Source organism: Lytechinus pictus, chromosome 4 (genome assembly GCF_037042905.1).
Source record: "Lytechinus pictus isolate F3 Inbred chromosome 4, Lp3.0, whole genome shotgun sequence".
In the NCBI taxonomy this organism is placed as follows: Eukaryota; Metazoa; Echinodermata; class Echinoidea; order Temnopleuroida; family Toxopneustidae; genus Lytechinus; species Lytechinus pictus.
In genome coordinates this window covers 20,840,582-20,859,760 of record NC_087248.1, presented here as the reverse complement: position 1 = coordinate 20,859,760, position 19,179 = coordinate 20,840,582, and the positions used below count along the sequence as shown (strand labels likewise).

At 38.7% G+C, this 19,179-nt stretch overlaps 2 protein-coding genes across 2 annotated transcripts; both read right to left on the bottom strand.

Moving 5' to 3' along the window:
* Window positions 1–1,594: 1,594 nt before the first annotated feature.
* Window positions 1,595–2,569, bottom strand: LOC129259382 (galanin receptor 2b-like). The gene has a single exon (XM_054897676.2). It carries the CDS (start codon window positions 2,567–2,569, stop codon window positions 1,595–1,597), a length of 975 nt encoding a protein of 324 aa, XP_054753651.2.
* Window positions 2,570–8,234: 5,665 nt separating this feature from the next.
* Window positions 8,235–14,821, bottom strand: LOC129258840 (tubulin alpha-1D chain-like). Its single transcript, XM_054897078.2, has 3 exons — window positions 14,558–14,821; window positions 12,283–12,505; window positions 8,235–11,320 (listed from the first exon to the last, which is right to left on the bottom strand). The coding sequence occupies exons 1-3, from the start codon at window positions 14,558–14,560 to the stop codon at window positions 10,185–10,187; spliced, it is 1,362 nt and encodes a 453-aa protein (XP_054753053.1). The 5' UTR covers window positions 14,561–14,821; the 3' UTR covers window positions 8,235–10,184.
* Window positions 14,822–19,179: the final 4,358 nt, after the last annotated feature.

The following is a 19,179-nucleotide window of genomic DNA, read 5'->3' as shown; positions in this document are numbered from 1 at the left end:
AAAATTCTCCACTGCTTCCTGTATCCCGAAAAAAGGGGAACTTGATAGATTTCAATACCTTGAATGATTTACATTCTAATTATATTTTTAGTGGGAGCGCCGTGGTGTAGCGGTTCTGACTCTCGGCTTGTAATAAGATAGGGTCGTGTGTTCGAATCCAACCATGGCCTAGCGTCCTTTGGCAAGGCATCAATCCACAGTCCACACTTTGACTAAGGTCACGACCCCCAAAATTAGCGTGCTCGGCGACCGAGAGTTTTTAGCTGATTTCGCCCGTGTACCGAACGGTGGCCGGCCGGGCACCACTGGTTTGGATATCGCTCGGTCGCTGCTCAAGATTTAGCGCGGAGTTGAAATCCTGGTGGCGCCTGCTCACTTTTCACTCGCCGCCCTAAGTACGCTTGGTGCCCTGGTAGTCGCCGTCCGGGAGCCGACGTAATCGAATTAGGTCCACACGGGTCGTATGGTCCAGTGGTTAGAGCATTGGACTCATAATCGCAAGGTTGAGAGTTCGAATCCCTACTCTGCCATTGTCTTCACTTTGATAAAAAGACCCGAGAGTAATACATGTCGTCTATAACGTCAGCCACTATGACTGATTAACCTAGACGTAAAATGTTTCCTAGGTTATTTGTTATATACCAGCTTGGCGTTTACCAGCAAAACGCTGTTCTTCCGGGTTCCTACGGGAGTTACCATAAACAGAAACAGATCAAAACTTGAACTTGTTGGATCGAGCGGTCACCGGCGGTCGCCGCGGCGCGCCGGCCGCTGGCCGCTCAGAGATCGGTCGATGATCTCTCTCTCTCTCTCTCTCTCTCTCTAGTATGTCTATATCACACGCACACACGAGTGCTGACCCCATGCACACAAACAAAAATATAGTTTCTGTGTCCAAAATTGGTGTGTGTAAAACGTCAAACAAGAGTAAAACAGCGGAATAATATGAGATAGCAGAGTTTACTTTGTTTTATTAGCGAAATACCGATCGAAAAAGCAATAACGACAGCAACAAATAAACAAAACCCCTTTAAATGATATTTAATCATTGCGTCAAATGTGTGTCCGCTCTTGGCTCCAGTCTAGAGGGAGCAATGGCTATCTTCTTTTCTTCATATCATTGTTATAGTGATTAGACCTCAACTGTCTGTACAGAAAGGGTGGGTATCGTCGCGTTGACGCGAACCCAACCCTTCGTCCAAAGCCCACACCCCCCCCCCCCCTCGATCACACTGCGTATGGACAACATTTTTGTACAGAAATGTTTATATTCATGCATGTTATATCAAATGTTTCGTATGCCACTTGGCAGATCGTATAATTTCCGTTGTGAAAATTAATCGTTTCAGTTTATAAATGTTTATGATTCTATTGGATTATTATTCCTTTTTGAGAATGATTGGGGTTTATACCAGAGAATGTAAATCATTCAATAAAAATATCAAAATACAGTATACGGTACTCTTTGATACTTTACGAACATCTCAAGTTTAAAGATTATTTTTAAAGTACTATATAGCGAACAAAATTTAGTCATGGATAATGTTCGTAACACTGGAACAGAAAGTGTTAATCCAATGATTATGATAAGTGTTTAAAATATAGGAAGGTCACGAGACTTGGGCCTTTTCCATATCGGCCACATGTTCAAAAATGCTTCCCTGAACTTCTTGTTCTGTGAGGCGTATATAAATGGGTTGGCGCACGAGTTGTAGCAAGCGAGAAGAAATGTGAAGCGATGAAACTCTCCCGAAAGGTATTCCCGAGGCAACATCCCGACGTTGTAGCAGTAGTAACTTATTTGGTTGGGGCCAACGGTGGTCACAAATATGGCGACTACGATGGCCGTCAACTTCAGCACCTTCCGTCGTGCAACCAAGTGAAAAGAAGGGATACCAGATGGGCCATTCATTGCGGAGTTGAAACGTCGGGACTTCCGGAGCAACTTATGGGCAACAATGAGTTGTAAGGTGAGCATGGCCAGGGCGGGTAAAGCGAAAACAAAGAAGAAATTCAGAGAACCACCGATGACCCGACTATAATACCCTGACGACAACCTGCAAACGCTCTTTGATATATCCAGAGTGGTGAAAGTCGCTGTGAATTGGCCTACGGAGGATACCAGCCAGGTGAGAGCAATGGACAAGGTGCAGTGCCCTCTCGTGAGCCAACGATTGAACTGCAGAGGGTAGACAACCGCAACGTAGCGATCGCAACAGATAACGACGAGTATGTAAATCGAGGAGAAGATGCATACCAGACGGCAGCTCTTTGTATGTATGAAGCCACAATATAAGAACCCAGCCCAGTTCTGGGGAACATTCCTAACCGAAGGGATTGGTAGAAGAAACACTGATGTTAGGAAGTCGGCCACAGCAAGATGGCCGATCAGGGTGTCTGTAGATCTATTCTGTGACTTTCGTGGAAACAGGATAGCCATGACCACTAGGTTGCCAAGACATCCTAAACATGCAGGAACTAACTGAAGCAGTGTGTACCAATCGCCCCAATCAATCGCATCCCACGACCAAGTCGGCGACGATGTTCCATTGGTAGACGCTGTCAACATGGTGTCGTGAAGACGATGTTAAGTTTGGTATGTTAGGAAGCTGTAATGATCGAGTGACTGCTTACTCCGCTGTATCATGTAAACATTACTCCCGTAACTATGGCAACCAAAATCAAAGAGAAGCGCTGACGTCCCCCGAAGTCACACCAGAGGCCCATGACACAAAGCTTAGCAATGATCGTAGAACATTTTTTAACGATTGATTGCATTGACAACAATGTACAATCAATCGTAAAAATCAAGCGTCCGATTAATCGCTAACCTTTGTGTTACGGGACCCAGATTACAGTTCTTTGGAGAGAGAGCAAATTAGCCATCGCTACGCTAATTGCCGACTTGTGGGGGTTGTAGACTACTAATAGGCACATTCAGCAAACAATATCACAGATTAGTAGTGATTAATACATTGTGTTGAGCTGATGGGTTGGCAGTTTTGCAGCTCGTTCTCGTGTGATTAAAAAAAGAAAGTATTTTTAAGAGAAAATTATAAGAACGCGGTAAAACGAAACGAGAGTTTTGCAGTCTCTAGAGATACGGAGTCAGTGCCCCCCCCCCCGGGGGTGGGGCACTGGGAAAGGAGAAAAATAGGTAGAAAGAAAGAGAACGAATGTGGGGAAAGAAGACATTATTGTATATTATTATATATTATGTTGTATTATATATATTATATTATTACATAAGAAATATTTTTTTCATAACTTTTTGAAACATAATTTGCTTAGGGCCTATGTGTTCATCATTCATGGTGCTCGCATTGCCTGTTTAATGAGATAATAATCCTGTGTACTAAAACATCAGGTTTCAAGTCCATCTACACCCAATATATTTCCTTGCACTTCGACTTATTATCGTTTTATGTAGAGACATATGCTTCTTGTTCATGACTACTTAAAGTAATTACCCCCTTTTGACATGTTTGAGGCCTGAATATAACACATTTCCAGTCCCTGCTTACGTTCGCATTGGTGGATTTGTGAGATATGTCAGCTCTTCATGAATTCCTAAAAAAGTTCTTAAAATGTTTCCTTTTCTGGTATGAATATCAAAACTTCCTACGAACAAGCCTTAGAATGCCCCTCTTCAGGTCTGAATTTCAAAAATTTTCACCTCGCGCTTCGCACTCGCAATTACTTGATTAGTGAGATACGTATCATGTCCATGATTATAATGACTATAAAAAGTACTTAATGTGTTTTAGGTGTAATTCTATCAAAATCAGCAAGCGTTTGGCACTCGAATTAGATGACTTTATGGTAAGATATGTATGTTCTTTATGAATTCATAAAAAATAGTCCTTAAAATGTCCCTGTTTGGGGTCAATATATAAAAAAATTTCAGCTCGCGCTTCGCGCTCGCATTGTTTGTTAAGTGAGACAGATACGTATAATGATTACCCCCAATGCTGTGACCCACGGTACGCCACTGTACAGATTCCATCTGCACCAATAAGGAGCAATATAATGTGTGAAATGACGATATTAGTTGCGGACTTCTTTTCTTATATGATACAAGTATGATATCATAATCAGCTTTTAAAAATGAAGATTTAAAGTAAACGCACGACCTCCATCCATTGCCATGCCACTCATGGAGTATTGAATATAATTTGTGTAATGGCTGTAATAAAATGAGTGGCAGATTTCTTTTCATACACTCTTGAATAAAAACGGACAAGAACTCGTGGTCTTGGCTTTTAAAAACCTAGTAAAATTTCAACAGTTGTCGTCCTTCACGGAATGCTGCTTTCGCACAAGGTCGTATCAGATGTCAAAACTAATGTAGGTTTGAGTTTTACGGGGTCTATATCCACTTACTCTGGAAACGTGTGTGACAAGGTCTTTTTAAATGACATTTCATTAAAAATGGGCTTACTCACACCATATCGCACTAAACTTACACTTTATCATGCTAGGTTATTAATGCTTGTGATTGTCTTTGACATATTATTAACGCATCACTTTTCAGAGAATGTTTGACAATGCCGTTACGAGGTACATATGCAAGTTTGTTTGTATCAGGGGGTGCCGGTGAATTTCGAGGAGGGGGTGGGGCGGGGAGTCGACATAGGCGTTTTTCTCATCAATACATTTAAGAGATATGGGTGTTAATTCAGTCTACAGGATGAGATTTTTTTCATTTTCTACGCTCGTCATGTGTTTGCCTTCTTTTTTTCCCCTTTCACCATCCATTTTTCCTCTGGCCCTACTATATTCTCGTCATTTTAAAAATATATCAATCTTTAAAATGTGAAATGTACAATTGTCAACCATTTTATCTGTAAATAATCCAACTTTGTAAAATATGCAATATTGTTGCAATAAAGAATAAAGATTGATATTTGTATTGATCGCATATTTTCCAGGATCAGCTTTCCTACCCCCCCCCCCCATTCGCCCTTTGTGGCATCGCCTCTGTTCGTATCATATTCGTAATTAAGCGAATCCCATTTTGATGTTAGTTACACCATGGACCTACTAGTAGGTCCATGGTTACACTGAAATACCAGTCATATAGTTCGTGAATCACTAAAGAAGGATTTTTTTACAATCAGAATTAAACATATGACATGTACAGCAGACTAGTATTCGATAATTTGGAACGCAATACCGACAAGGATAATATCATTTTCGAAAGTGATTTTGAGTGATTGTGAAAGTGGGACCCTATCACTTTCTCTCTCTCCTCACAACATAATTGCATTCATGGGGGGGGGGGGGTCCGAGCGAGCGTCCACGCTTTGCGTTTGTTAGAGGATGTCCCGCTACATCCTCAACATTCATGACATAGGGGAACAGTCTGAACGCGGTAAAACATAATTAGGACTAACTGACCAAGCAGTGATTCCTAGACCCTTTTTGCGTTTTAATGTTGTTGGGTTTTTTCTCCTTCTTTTCAGTTTATTCCTTTTAGTCAACAGGTCTGAGAAGATTTCGTTAGATTTTTGGTCTCTTAGAAGGGACGGGGGGGGGGGGGGGAGGGGGTGAGGCGATTCTCACCATAGGCTGCTGTACATATTCAAAATTCGAGGACTACTCCTCCCCTTCCCCCGGATCACCACCCATGCAAATTATGCCTCCACAACGATAAATAAATATTGTTATACATACGTCAATTCTAAATAATCTCGTTTCTAACAGCTTTACAAATTTGCTGTCATACTTTGACGAGCGTAAGAAAATTATCCAATTAGTTCAATCTCGAACCCCGAAGATATTAATGGCTTAAAGGTATTATTTAACTTTGTGAGCAGCCGATTTAAAAAAATTTCAAACCAAGATGAAACATGTGTACAAGTACATGTATTAGAACTAAAATAACCCTGAAACAACCATTATTGAAAATGAAAAGCTAAAAATACAAGGCAAAACCCAATTTTGTAATTAGGCGTCTTAAAGACGCTTAAATAGAACACATAAGTGTATGGGATGAAATTAAGATGGTGTTTCCGGTCACTTTATATTTCACTTTTTGAAGCACCAAATATTGATTTCCAGACGCGATATTTTCTGTGCTACATTTTTGTAACATATCACACACACACAGGTGACAAGTGTGACCTTCTAGCTCAGGTTTTTTTTAAAGTCAAACCAATGTTAGCCAATCACTTTAATTAACAACTTCGAAAAACATGTTCGATGCAATTAACGCGCGTTGCATCATGGCAGTCGCCATGGCAATGAATGTTGAATCATAGAGGACATAATATCATATTTTTAGATACATTAATTCCTCTTTATCCGGTTGCCACTTTTCCCTCTAAGTCGATGACAACCCATGATTGGGGGTATAGTATTCACTTTTATTTAAAACCTCAACATGCCTTAGTCAATGATAATGGGCAGATCACAATAATGGCGACATTAGTGATAGATAATGATGATGATAATGGTGGTGGTGGTGATTGATGATGATGGTGATGATGATGATGATGATAATAAAGAAGAGAAGAAATATAATAACATGAAGAAAAGGAAGGAGGAGAAGAGGAAGAAAAAAAGGAAAAAAAAGAAAAGGAAAAAAAAGAAGTAGAAGAAGAAGAAGAAGAAGAAGAAGAAGAAGGAGAAAAAAAAGGAAGAGAAAGAGGAAGAAGAAGAAGAAGAAGGAGGATAAGAAGAAGAAGAAGAAGGAGAAGAAGAAAAAGAAGAGGAGGAGGAGGAAGCGGAGGAAGAAGAAGAAGAGGAAGAAGGAGAAGAAGAAGAAGAAGAGGAAGAAGGGGAGGAAGAAGAAAAAGAGGAAAAAGAAGGAGGAGGAGATGATGAAGGTGATGATGATGATAATGATAATAAAGAAGAGAAGAAAAATAACATGAAGAAAAGGAAGAAGGAGAAGAAGAGGAAGAAAAAAAGGGGGGGAAAGGGAAAAAAGAAAGAAGTAGAAGAAGAAGAAGGAGAAAAAAAGGAAGAGAAAGAGGAAGAAGAAGAAGAAGAAGGAGGATAAGAAGAAGAAGAAGAAGGAGAAGAAGAAAAAGAAGAGGAGGAGGAGGAAGCAGAGGAAGAAGAAGAAGAAGAAGAGGAAGAAGGGGAGGAAGAAGAAAAAGAGGAAAAAGAAGGAGGAGAAGAGAATAAAAGGAAGAAGAAAAAAATAAGAAAAAGAAGATTTATTACTGAAGATTAAAAATAAGATGATGTAGAAAAGAAGAAAAACAACAAGAAAAGTAAAAAGAATTGAAAACAAAAAAAGGTTCGAAAGGGATAAATTAGTATTAGTGAAGATTACATTTCTTGTTCACTACGACCAAGTCATCTATCTACAAATATTATGTTATTATCCAAAGTTCATCATCTTCATTTCTCAAGTTAGGAAGATGCAATGAGATGGCGCCCTGCACACCTGTAATTTTAGCACATTAAATTCATACCCTACACCTGTGGTGTGCAACTATCAACAATGATATTGAAATATGTTTGAGCTAATATGGAATGGGGGTTAAGAGAGAGGGAGAGAGTAGAAGTGGGTTTTGTTACTGTTGGCAGTGGTGATAGATGATGCATCAAGTGGTTTTACCTTTCCCTTCTCTACGCCCCACGTCCCCCTTTCCTATCTGATGAGAACCACTTCAAAATGATTAAAACATCACCGCAAAACAGTAATGATAATAATTACTAAAAGGGTGACAAAATTAATACTTCTATGGCTTCTGCTGTTTCCATTACTATTAATGATTAGATAGTAGTCTATCCTGTAACCCCCCCCCCTCTCTCCCTCTCCCTCTCTCTCTCCCTCTCTCCCTCTCTCCCTCCCTCTCCCCCTCTCTTGCACGTCCCTTTCTCTCTATCCTTATACCGTATACGCTCTCTCCCATTCAATCATCTTATACATATCATACCAAATCTATCAAAAATGAAATATTCATCTGGCAAATGATTTGTTTTTTCTTTTAAATTTACTTTAATCCACTAATATACAAATATGTAAGAACACATTATGTGTATAATATAAATATGAATCGAGTTCAATAACATAAATACGATGAAGTTGTTTCAAATAAATAGAACTGTATTTGCAGGGGTTATGTCTAAATATGACAATCAATACCACCTCAACTATCTCTATTGAAAGCAAGAAATAGGATAAAATACTGATGAATTTCTGGTAAAAATCTGTCATAAAAAAACTGAGTTTTCATGACTTCCATTTTGTGTCGTCACATGCGAGCAGCTGTATCACACGTCATGATATGAATTTCATAACGATTTTGCCAATGAGTCATAAAAATTTAATTCCTTATCTATAAAGATGTATGAAGAAATACACCTGATTATATATTGGAGGTATAGGGGAAGTTATTTTCATTTCTTTTCACAAAAAAATGTAATAATTTATTATGAAATTTACATTACATGAAAAGTGGGAGTCTGCTTGCGTGTAACGCCGGGAAATAAAACTACAAGACTTTCCTTTTTTTGGTAAGTCAATTATTATTTTTTTCTTTTTTTGCGTAACTGATCGTTAAGGTTGTGTTCATCTCATTCTTAAAAATTAACTCTGATCTAGTTGCGATAAAATCGGGGTGGAAATCGACTCTTTCCTTTAGTCATTGGAAAAGTCGACTCCTTCTTTAAAGGACAAGTCCACTCCAACAAGAAGTTGATTTGAATAAAAAGAGAAAAAAATCCAACAAACATAACACTGAAAATTTCATCAAAATCGAATGTAAAATAAGAAAGTTATGACATTTTAAAGTTTCGCTTAATTTCACAAAACAGTTATATGCAAATCCTGGTCTGTATGCAAATGAGGAGACTGATGACATCATCCACTCACTATTTCTTTTGTATTTTATTATATGAAATATGAAATATTCTAATTTTCTCATTGCCAAGTGAAACAACGATTAATTCCTCCCTGAACATGTGGAATTAGGATTGTTTAATACTATATGGTTCAGTCAAGTTGGTCATTATTGTCAAATTTGTAAAAAATGATATATTGTATAATTCAAACAATAAAAAACAAAAGAAATAGTGAGTGAGGGACATATGTCACTCAAATGTGCATATCACTGTTTTGTGAAAAATAAGCGAAACTTTAAAATGTCATAACTTTCTTATTTTACATCCGATTTTGATGAAATTTTCAGTGTTGGGCTAGATTGATTTTCTCTATTTATTCAAATCAGCATTTTTTGGGTGGACTTGGCCTTTAATGATAACATAAAATGCATGTTGAACAACTGAACGCATATATACATGTAAAATCAGTAGTCACACTATTGCCAACATTTAATTACATAAATATAAAGCAAAACTAAAACAATTTTTTTTTCGTCATCTTTTACATCATCATTGACACCAACATTTAAGTCACCTTTCACACTACCACCACCGCCTTTATCATTATCATCATCATCATCTTTATCATCATCATAATCGTCATCATCTTCATCATCATCATCTTCATCATCATCATCATAATCATCATCATCATTACCATCATCATCAGCAGCAGCAGCATCATCGTCAACAACAACAACACAAACACTAACATCATCGTCGTCGTATCATCCCCACCACAATTATCATCGTCAATACCATTATCATGCACTGTCAACATCATCATCATTTATCATCGTCATCATCTTTTATCATTTTCATCGCAGCCACAAACGTCGATATCACCATCATCATCACTATCACCATCACCACCAACATAGCAAAATTTCGTTGCAACATTCCCGTTGCCATTACACTCCTTTTGTCACCTTTTCTTAAGTTTGTGAATATGGTGCTAAAACAACTACTCAAGGAGGACGACTTCCCCGGGAACTGCAGGTATTGTCGTCAGGAGATTGACTATTCGGGAAAGGTGTCTTCGAGAGTTGTCTTCTGTTGGAGTTGTGCCCGGATATGAATCGGGTCTGGTATAAAGTAATTTGTTACACCTTCGAACAGTTTAAACAGATATTACATATCATAAAACTTAATGAATTTTGGAATTCTATTTAACAATCATCATTTTGTGCATTGACATCATTGATGAGGTGGCGAAGGCAATGTAACATGATCAACATGAACAACCAACGCTAAAGCATATGAAATAAATATCAAATGAATAAACATACAATCATAACATAAAAAGTGTTATACTTAAAGCTCAGAGAGAGGGGAGAATAACTTTAATATTCATCCTGTTCATCATCTTCACCTTCTCCCTCCATGCAAGAGTCGACACCGACCTCCTCGAAGTCCTTCTCGAGAGCAGCAAGATCCTCACGAGCCTCGGAAAACTCTCCTTCCTCCATACCTTCTCCGACATACCAATGGACAAAAGCACGCTTGGCGTACATCAGATCAAACTTGTGGTCAAGACGGGCCCATGCTTCAGCAATGGCGCTAGTGTTGCTCAGCATGCAAACTGCACGCTGGACCTTGGCAAGATCACCACCAGGGACGACGGTGGGTGGCTGGTAGTTGATACCGACCTTGAAGCCAGTTGGACACCAGTCGACAAACTGGATGGTACGCTTGGTCTTGATGGTCGCGATGGCGGCGTTGACATCCTTGGGGACGACGTCACCACGGTACAGGAGACAGCAGGCCATGTACTTGCCGTGACGAGGGTCGCATTTGACCATCTGGTTGGCTGGCTCGAAGCAGGCGTTGGTGATCTCGGCAACGGTCAACCGCTCATGGTAGGCCTTTTCAGCAGAGATGACAGGGGCATAAGTAGCCAGAGGAAAATGGATACGAGGATAGGGCACCAAGTTGGTCTGGAATTCGGTAAGGTCGACATTGAGGGCGCCGTCAAATCGCAGAGAAGCAGTAATTGAAGAGACGATCTGGGCCATGAGACGGTTCAGGTTGGTGTAAGTAGGTCGCTCGATGTCGAGATTACGACGACAGATATCGTAGACGGCCTCGTTGTCGACCATAAAGGCACAGTCGGAGTGCTCGAGGGTGGTATGGGTGGTCAGGATGGAGTTGTAAGGCTCGACAACGGCAGTTGAGATCTGTGGAGCGGGATAGACGGCGAACTCAAGTTTCGACTTCTTTCCATAGTCGACTGAGAGACGTTCCATCAACAGAGAGGTGAAGCCAGAGCCGGTACCACCACCGAAGCTGTGGAAGATGAGGAATCCCTGGAGACCTGTGCACTGGTCAGCCAGTTTCCTGACCCTGTCAAGGACAATATCGATCAGTTCCTTTCCGACGGTGTAGTGACCACGGGCGTAGTTGTTGGCAGCATCCTCTTTCCCAGTGATCAGCTGCTCAGGGTGGAAGAGCTGACGGTATGTACCGGTTCGGACCTCATCTGAATAATGAAAAATATATATATCACTTGTATGGTTGATATGATTGCAATCTACTCTCATTCGACTTTTCATCAGTCCATTTTTAAGTCCCTAGTAATCATTGTATGAGGAAAACCTTTCGAATTTACCCACTCTTAAAACAGAACACTAAATATTTTATAGAACCCTCACTTAATGACTCGCCAGTCCCCTTCCTAAAACAGACATAATACTAAACATTGTGAGGCCAGAGGCGGTGCCATAACAAGGGGTGGAAGGAATACACTCCCTATGGTATTGTTTTCAAGTTATTGATTTTTTTCAATACTATATTTGATAGTAAATATAGGAAAGTTATACAAAAATAATAAAAGGTAGGATAGGGGAAAGGAAAGATAGACCTGGATCTTAGGTACCCATCAATTTAGATTCATTTCTCCAAAAAAGGATACCACCCTTAGGTCCAACGCCCTTAAAACACGAAATAGCCCCCCCCCCCCCCATAGGTGAAGCCATTAAATCTTTCTGGCTCCTGTTTTTTTTAAGGGGGATTACTTCACCCAGATGAAAGATCTGGTGAGCGTTTCATGAAAGGACTTGTCAGACGTTTTATCCGACAAGTCCTCTTTTATCCGACAGTTACCATAGTAACAGTGCCTCTCAGCCAATCAGAATGAAGGAAAATTGTCAGATCTGACAACTTGTCAGACGAAAATGTTGATGAAACGCTCCCCTGGTGTCAGTTGTAGAAATAGTTGCGTTCGAACGCAACAACAAAAGAAAATACAAACACAAAGCTCTCCTTACCAGTTTGAAAGCAAGCTGCGTTTGCTCTTGGAGCTGCACTCCATAATCAAGGCTCCTATGGAGTATAGATTCAGTTTGACACAGGAGATCAAAGAGGGAGGCAATTAATTGTTTCAATGTAGAATATGTATATTTACCGACTACAATTGTTTCAATGTAGAATATGTATATTTACCAATTACAGTTGGCTCGAGATCGACGAAGACGGCACGGGGGACGTGCTTGCCAGCTCCAGTCTCACTGAAGAAGGTGTTGAAGGAGTCATCACCACCTCCAATGGTTTTGTCTGAGGGCATCTGACCATCAGGCTGGATGCCGTGCTCAAGGCAGTACAACTCCCAGCAGGCATTACCTATCTGGACTCCGGCTTGGCCGACGTGGATGGAGATACATTCACGCTGTATTGAGGGAGGAAAGAAAGTGAATTCAGTGATATAAATGTTGGTACCTGTCATCACTACACTGTGCTTGGGGGCACTGAGCCCTAAAAGCTTCAGGGCCAAGAAAAAAAAGAGAAAATAAAGTGAAAAGGGGTGGTTTATGATTTTTAATCATACCTTTTTCTGAATATCATGTCAAAATCAATCGCAAAATTTGATTTTTATCATATTTTTTATAAAATAGAAAAGATCATTGTAGCTCTCTAGCGTCGCTCTCTCGCATTATTTTAGAAATTTTGACCCCTCATTTTATGTGTGAATTATTACGGCCCGTATCTTCTCTCCTTTTCAAATATCCATAATTTACTATATGCTTTGTCGGGAGTGACTATCTATCATTTGAGGCTCTCCCAACGAAACCTTACAAGAGGATATCGTATTCGATTTCGTGTTGATAATGTTATAATTTAATGAACTACCATTCTGATAAAAAAAATATTAGCTTTATCATTCCAGTTGATAACAATTCATTCATTCGTCGATTCATGCATTCATCATTCTCCTGCGGATTTTATGTTCCTGAAATGCATTGGTGCAAATGATAATTTACATTTGCATCTCTGTGTTATTTTCTTCTTTAAATAAAAGCATCTACGCCAGGCAATTAAATTATCCCACAGGACCGTGCATGCATGACATGAAAGTAACACCACGGAAATAGAATGTTAGATTCCAATCTCTATGGTAACCAAAGCATCACATATGTCATGTATGTCGAGGTGCTTGTTATAGCGGTTGCAATGGGTATTGAGTAATACGAACCTCTGTGCTAATATTGTTGATTCGGCAACATATACACTAATACTATAGTAGAAATTGTTTTGATAATTTGGTTTTAATTATGTGTTTATTAATGGACAGTATGATAGACCAAGGAGTGGTCTGTCATTATTAGAACAAGTCCGTCAATCGGAGATATATAAGCTTATATTAATTTCAACAATCAAACAATTTGTAAAAATAGGCTACACATATAGAACAACTATTTCATTGCAGTCTCCTTTAATGATGATAATAAATCTTGAAAGTTTGATTTTACATGCATGTTGGAAATCTATCTAGTTTAGGCCTAACTGACTAAAATAATCGCGAAATTTTCATGAAAATATAGAACTGTATTACAGTTACAATTGGTATTTTTTTTATTAATGATGTTGTAATAGTACTAGTAGGCCTATATCTCCATTTGATTTGTCATTTCTGTTGTTCCTAAAATCATTCATATTATCACTATCTCACTACCGTTATTTCTATCATCATCATCACCATCATCATCATCCTCATCACCATCACTCATCATCACCATCATCATCATCACCATCATCATCATCATCATCATCACCATCATCATCATCATCATCATCATCATCATCATCATATCATCATCATCACCATCATCATCATCATCATCACCACCATCATCATCACCATCATCATCATCACCATCATCATCATCATCATCACCATCATCATCATCATCATCACAATCATCATCATCATCACCATCATCATCATCATCACCATCATCATCATCATCACCATCATCATCATCATCATTATCCTCATCATCATCATTATAATCATTATCATTATTATCAGTATCATTATTATTATTATCTTATTACTAATTTTATTATTACCATCATTATTATTGTTATCATTAATGTTAACATTATCGTTATTATTATCATTACTATTTATTATCATTATTATTATTTTTATATCATCATCATTATTATAATCATCATTTTGTCCCTATCCAGGTTGTGAGTGAATATCTGTCAAATCGATGATACAAAACGCAATTCTACTTGCGAAGGTGATAAAACAAAATTACAATGATTTCGTATGTCGGTAAAGACTACATGTACATGTAGTATGCAATATCATGGCAAAAGTAAATTCTGTCAATTATTCAATGAATAGGAAATATTACAGTAAATTTAAGTAAAATGATAATGGAATATCATATGGAAGCGTGTCGGATGACAAATAAAGATATATACTTACCATGATGATAAATCAAGGTGTACACAATTTCCACAAAATGCTTCTGACGTGCGCTGTGTCTATCAGCAAGTTGAGAAATAATTGCGAAAATGGCTAGAGCAATACAAAAAGCGATACACGCATTTACAACACACTCGCACACATGGCGAAAGCTTTTGTTTACCTTGCCTATAGTAAACACAAAGAACGCCATTGAGTTGGTTGCTATAGCCGTGCTAAGGCATCATGGCGTTCGATTTTCGTTTCGGAGTCATGAATGCAGATGACGAATTCGGCAATCTTGAACAATGAAAGGATTTCGTAATCATTATAAAAACCTTCTTTGATAGGTCCTGAAGGTGACATTCTTCTTTTTTTTAATGTGGCTCTTTATTTTTTTGCGGCACTGCACGAAATGCTTGGACCATGGTACAAGCAAAACAGTACAAAGAAGATGCACATTAGAGAAAAAAAATACACAAATTGACAAACATCATTGACTTCTTAAACATACTGAAATCCCGGGATTGGAATACTCTCCTTAATTGTCTTTTTGGAGACTTTAAATCAAAATTTTTACCGGAGGAAATAGATGAATTGTGCTTTTAGCGCAATATGACCATAATAATTATTCGGTTGATGGAGATGATCGGGACCATCAGGTTCATCAACATTGACATCATCACTATTATCGCCACCACCACCACCATCATCATCATCATCTTCATCATCTTGATCATCATCATCTTCATCATCATTATCATCATCATCACCATCAACACCACCACCACCGCCATCATCGTCATCACCATCGCCATCATCATCATCACCATCATCACCATAATCATCATCATCACCATCATCATCATCGGAGTCATGAATGCAGATGATGAATTCGGCAATCTTGAACAATGGAAGGATTTCGTAACCATTATAGTACCATCATCATCAATTCATCATCATCATCATCATCACCATCGCCACCATCATCATCATCATCTTCATCATCTTCATCATCATTATCATCATCATCACCATGAACACCACCACCACCACCACCGCCATCATCACCATCATCACCATCGCCATCATCATCATTATCATCATCATCATCACCACCACCACCACCACCACCAAGATCATCATCTTCACCACAACCACTACACCGCCATCATCATCACCATCATCATCATCATTATCATCATCATCACTTTTTGTATTTGTTCTACCTCTTATGTGGAGGGTTCATTACTTAAAACATAAATTTTACAATTATAACAATTTTTAAAAGAATACTATGCCTGTGTACTGCATACTGGATCGTTATCGGCTTGTTAATCTACTGTCCCAAGTCATTCTGTCCTATCCGCATACATTCGTAATTCCGAAGCTTCGTTATTCCGAAGGTTCGGATATTCCGATGGTTCGTTATTCCGAAGGTTCGTATTTCCGAAGGTTCGTAATTCCGAAGGTTCGTTAGTCCGAAAACGAAATGAGGTTCGTAATTCCGAAGGTTCGTTAGTCCGAAAACTAAATGATTAACGAACCTTATTTCGTTTTCGGACTAACGAACCTTCGGAACAACGAACCTTATTTCGTTTTCGGATTAACGAACCTTCGGAACATCGAACCTAATTTCGTTTTCGGATTATCGAACCTTCGGAATAACGAACCTTCGGAATAACGCCACAAATGTTCGGATTAACGAACCCTTTTACGTTTTCGGATTAACGAACATCGAGGTAAAGGCAATTTACGTGTTTCGGAGTTACGAACCTTCGGAATAAAGAACCTTCGGAATTACGAAGTGTAACCGTTCTATCAGGCATGACGGTGTGAATTACAATAACCCTTCGATTAATGCCGGATGGATGCTAAAAAAAAACATTAAAAAAAAAGTTGGGTGCCTGAACTCCCCCCCCCCCCTCCCCCTTAAAAAATGTTTTTTTAAATGCTGACAAAGGGAAACGTGAATCACATTCTGTCCATTGTGTGTCCGGTCCGAATGAGACAATAATTGGAGGCAGTTACCATGGTTACAGGGGATCCAAACCTGGTGATGAATTGGGGCGTAGTCCAACGAGTAGGGGTGCTTATGTTGAAACGTTTCCTTGTTTATTTTTATTTATTCAATCAAATGATAAAACGGTGGCAAGACACTTTCTCAGGCGACAATTGCCCATCGGGCTTTATTTCGTCTAGGATATAAGGTTATACAATAGGGTTTTTATAATTAGGTTTAGGGTAGGGTATAGTGTTAAATCTAGGGTTGGAGAAGGGCATTCGATGGATGTGTTTTGAATTTAGAGCACAACAATTGTCGGTGGAGCAAATGTCATGGAACAGATAAAACAAATATGTAAAATAAAACATACATAAAACATGTTTGCATGTGCCATGCATAAAGGATTGAACATAATATTAACAATTATAGACGCGATACTTAAAGAATGCAAAACAGCGATGGAAACTGTATAGGCCTATTTTTTCTTGAAATAAATGTTAGGTTTCTACGCATTTAAATTGGAATATTATTGATGGCGTATAGAAATAGTATAAAGAGGGTGTTTGCTATAAATAAAAGTATAGAAATCTTTCATGAAAAGGTCATCATAACATATCGACATTCATTCCTGGCCCGGATTTTAGCCAAAGATTGTCACGATCAGCAGTGGCGCACAGATGGTGGGGGGTGGGGGGGCTTTGGGTCATACCCCCAAACAGTGGCGGACCGTGACCCGGAGGAGACAAAGCATTGGAGGGGCACTGTATTTTTTGTGAACAATGCTGTGCCCCTCCATGTTTTGTCTCCTCTGGGTCACGGTCCGCCACTGCCCCCAAAGTTAAAAAAAAATGTTTGCTCTTTCGCATCTTTTGAGAACTTTTGCTTCCTTCGTCATGTTTGGATCCTATTTTTGTTTCTCTTTACGCTACTGACAATCTTTGCCCAGTACCTTTAATCGGCAGTGATCGACCCCCCCCCGAAAGTGAGGATATGAATAAGTCACAATTTTTACCCCCCCCCCCTTTGCCCCATTTTTGCCTTTTTTTTTCTCGGTAATGAGTTTTTTCGGCGACGAATCATTCTGATGACGAGCCCCCTGTATTGCTCGAAATAATACCATTACCATTTCGTGCGCAAAATGAGTGTTTCGATCATGTCAATATCCAGGCAAAATGTATTCACAAGCAGAGAATATACGGACGGATGCCCCAGAAGAAAAAAGGATTTTTTTTTTTTTTTAAGGTCAAGTCCACCCCCGAAAGAGTTGATTTAAATAAATAGAGAAAAATCAAACATGAATAACGCTGAAAACTTCATCAAAATTGGATGTTAAATAAGAAAGTTATGACATTTTAAAGTTTCGCTTATTTTTCATAAAACAGTTCTATGCTCAACTCAGTGATATGCAAATGAGAGAGTCGATGATGTCACTCACTCACTATTTCTTTTGTTTTTTATTGTGTGAATTATACAATATTTCAATTTTTACGAATTTGACAATTAGGAACCCCTTGCTGGAACCACAAAATGTTAAAATGATGAAATTGCATATAATAAAATACAAAAGAAACAGTTAGTGGGTGATGTCATCGGTCCCCTCATTTGCATACCAAACAGGATGTGCATATAACTGTTTTGAGAAATTAAGCGAAACTTTAAAATGTTATAACTTTCTTATTTTACATAATTTTCATGATTGGATATCTTTGAAAATCGTACCCCTTTCCCCTGATTTTGGCATTTTTATAGCCTTTACGGGGCGTGTTTTATGTCCACATTTTTACGACATTGAATCCCATTTAGCCCCTCATCCCTACCCACCACCACTCGAGATTTTATTCTCTATGATCTTTGTTTAAAAAAATATGAATGATGCATGCAATAGCTTGTAGCTAGAATCGAATAGATTTGATTGCATTGGGCATGTTGGGGATATAGCTCTTTGGATAGGTCACATAACATGTATAAGCACCCCCACTCAAACCTTGATAGCTCGCCCTTCCACCCACTCTCTCCATATCTCTCTTCTCCCACTCCTCCCATTTTCTACCTCTTCACATCTCATCACAAACTATCCCTCATGTCCGTCGCATCGTCTTTCACTTTCCATAGCGCATTGTCATATTTCAACCGTTTCTTCCTCATATTTCCCCTCTTGTCTCCTTCAGCCAGCATCACTTTCATACACTTACACTCCCCTACTTTGAAGAAAGCAAGTAACAAAAGTGTAACTTCCTACAACAAGAGTAAAATGTGTCCAAAATTTACATAAATTCAAATGTAATAGCATGATGGGTAACCAGCCAATATGGTCTAGATAAAATCTTAAAATTTTGAAATCATAAACAGATTGAATCAAAAAAGAAAATCAAATGTTACTTGCTTCTTTTAAGTAAGGCAGTATCTGTACATCTATATCGCTCTCACCAAAATTAATGACATTTTGTATTGACATTAGCACACTTGTCAAACAAAATTAAATATTTTATTACATATACAAACTTGCACTTTTCCTGCCCAAATTGCGGACACTCCTACAACACCCAACTCATTCTGAACACACCCCCACAAAGTAAGACACCTCATGCAAGACCATTCAAAGCAAAACAAAAAAATTACTAAAACAAGATGAGGAAAA

Bases quoted from the DNA above. Each gene is read 5' to 3' on its own strand.
- LOC129259382 (XM_054897676.2), bottom strand. From the start codon at position 2,569: ATGTTGACAGCGTCTACCAATGGAACATCGTCGCCGACTTGGTCGTGG.
- LOC129258840 (XM_054897078.2), bottom strand. The intron at 11,321-12,282 runs GTAAATATACAT...TTCATTATTCAG, and splicing joins TCTCGAGCCAACTGTAATTG to ATGAGGTCCGAACCGGTACA.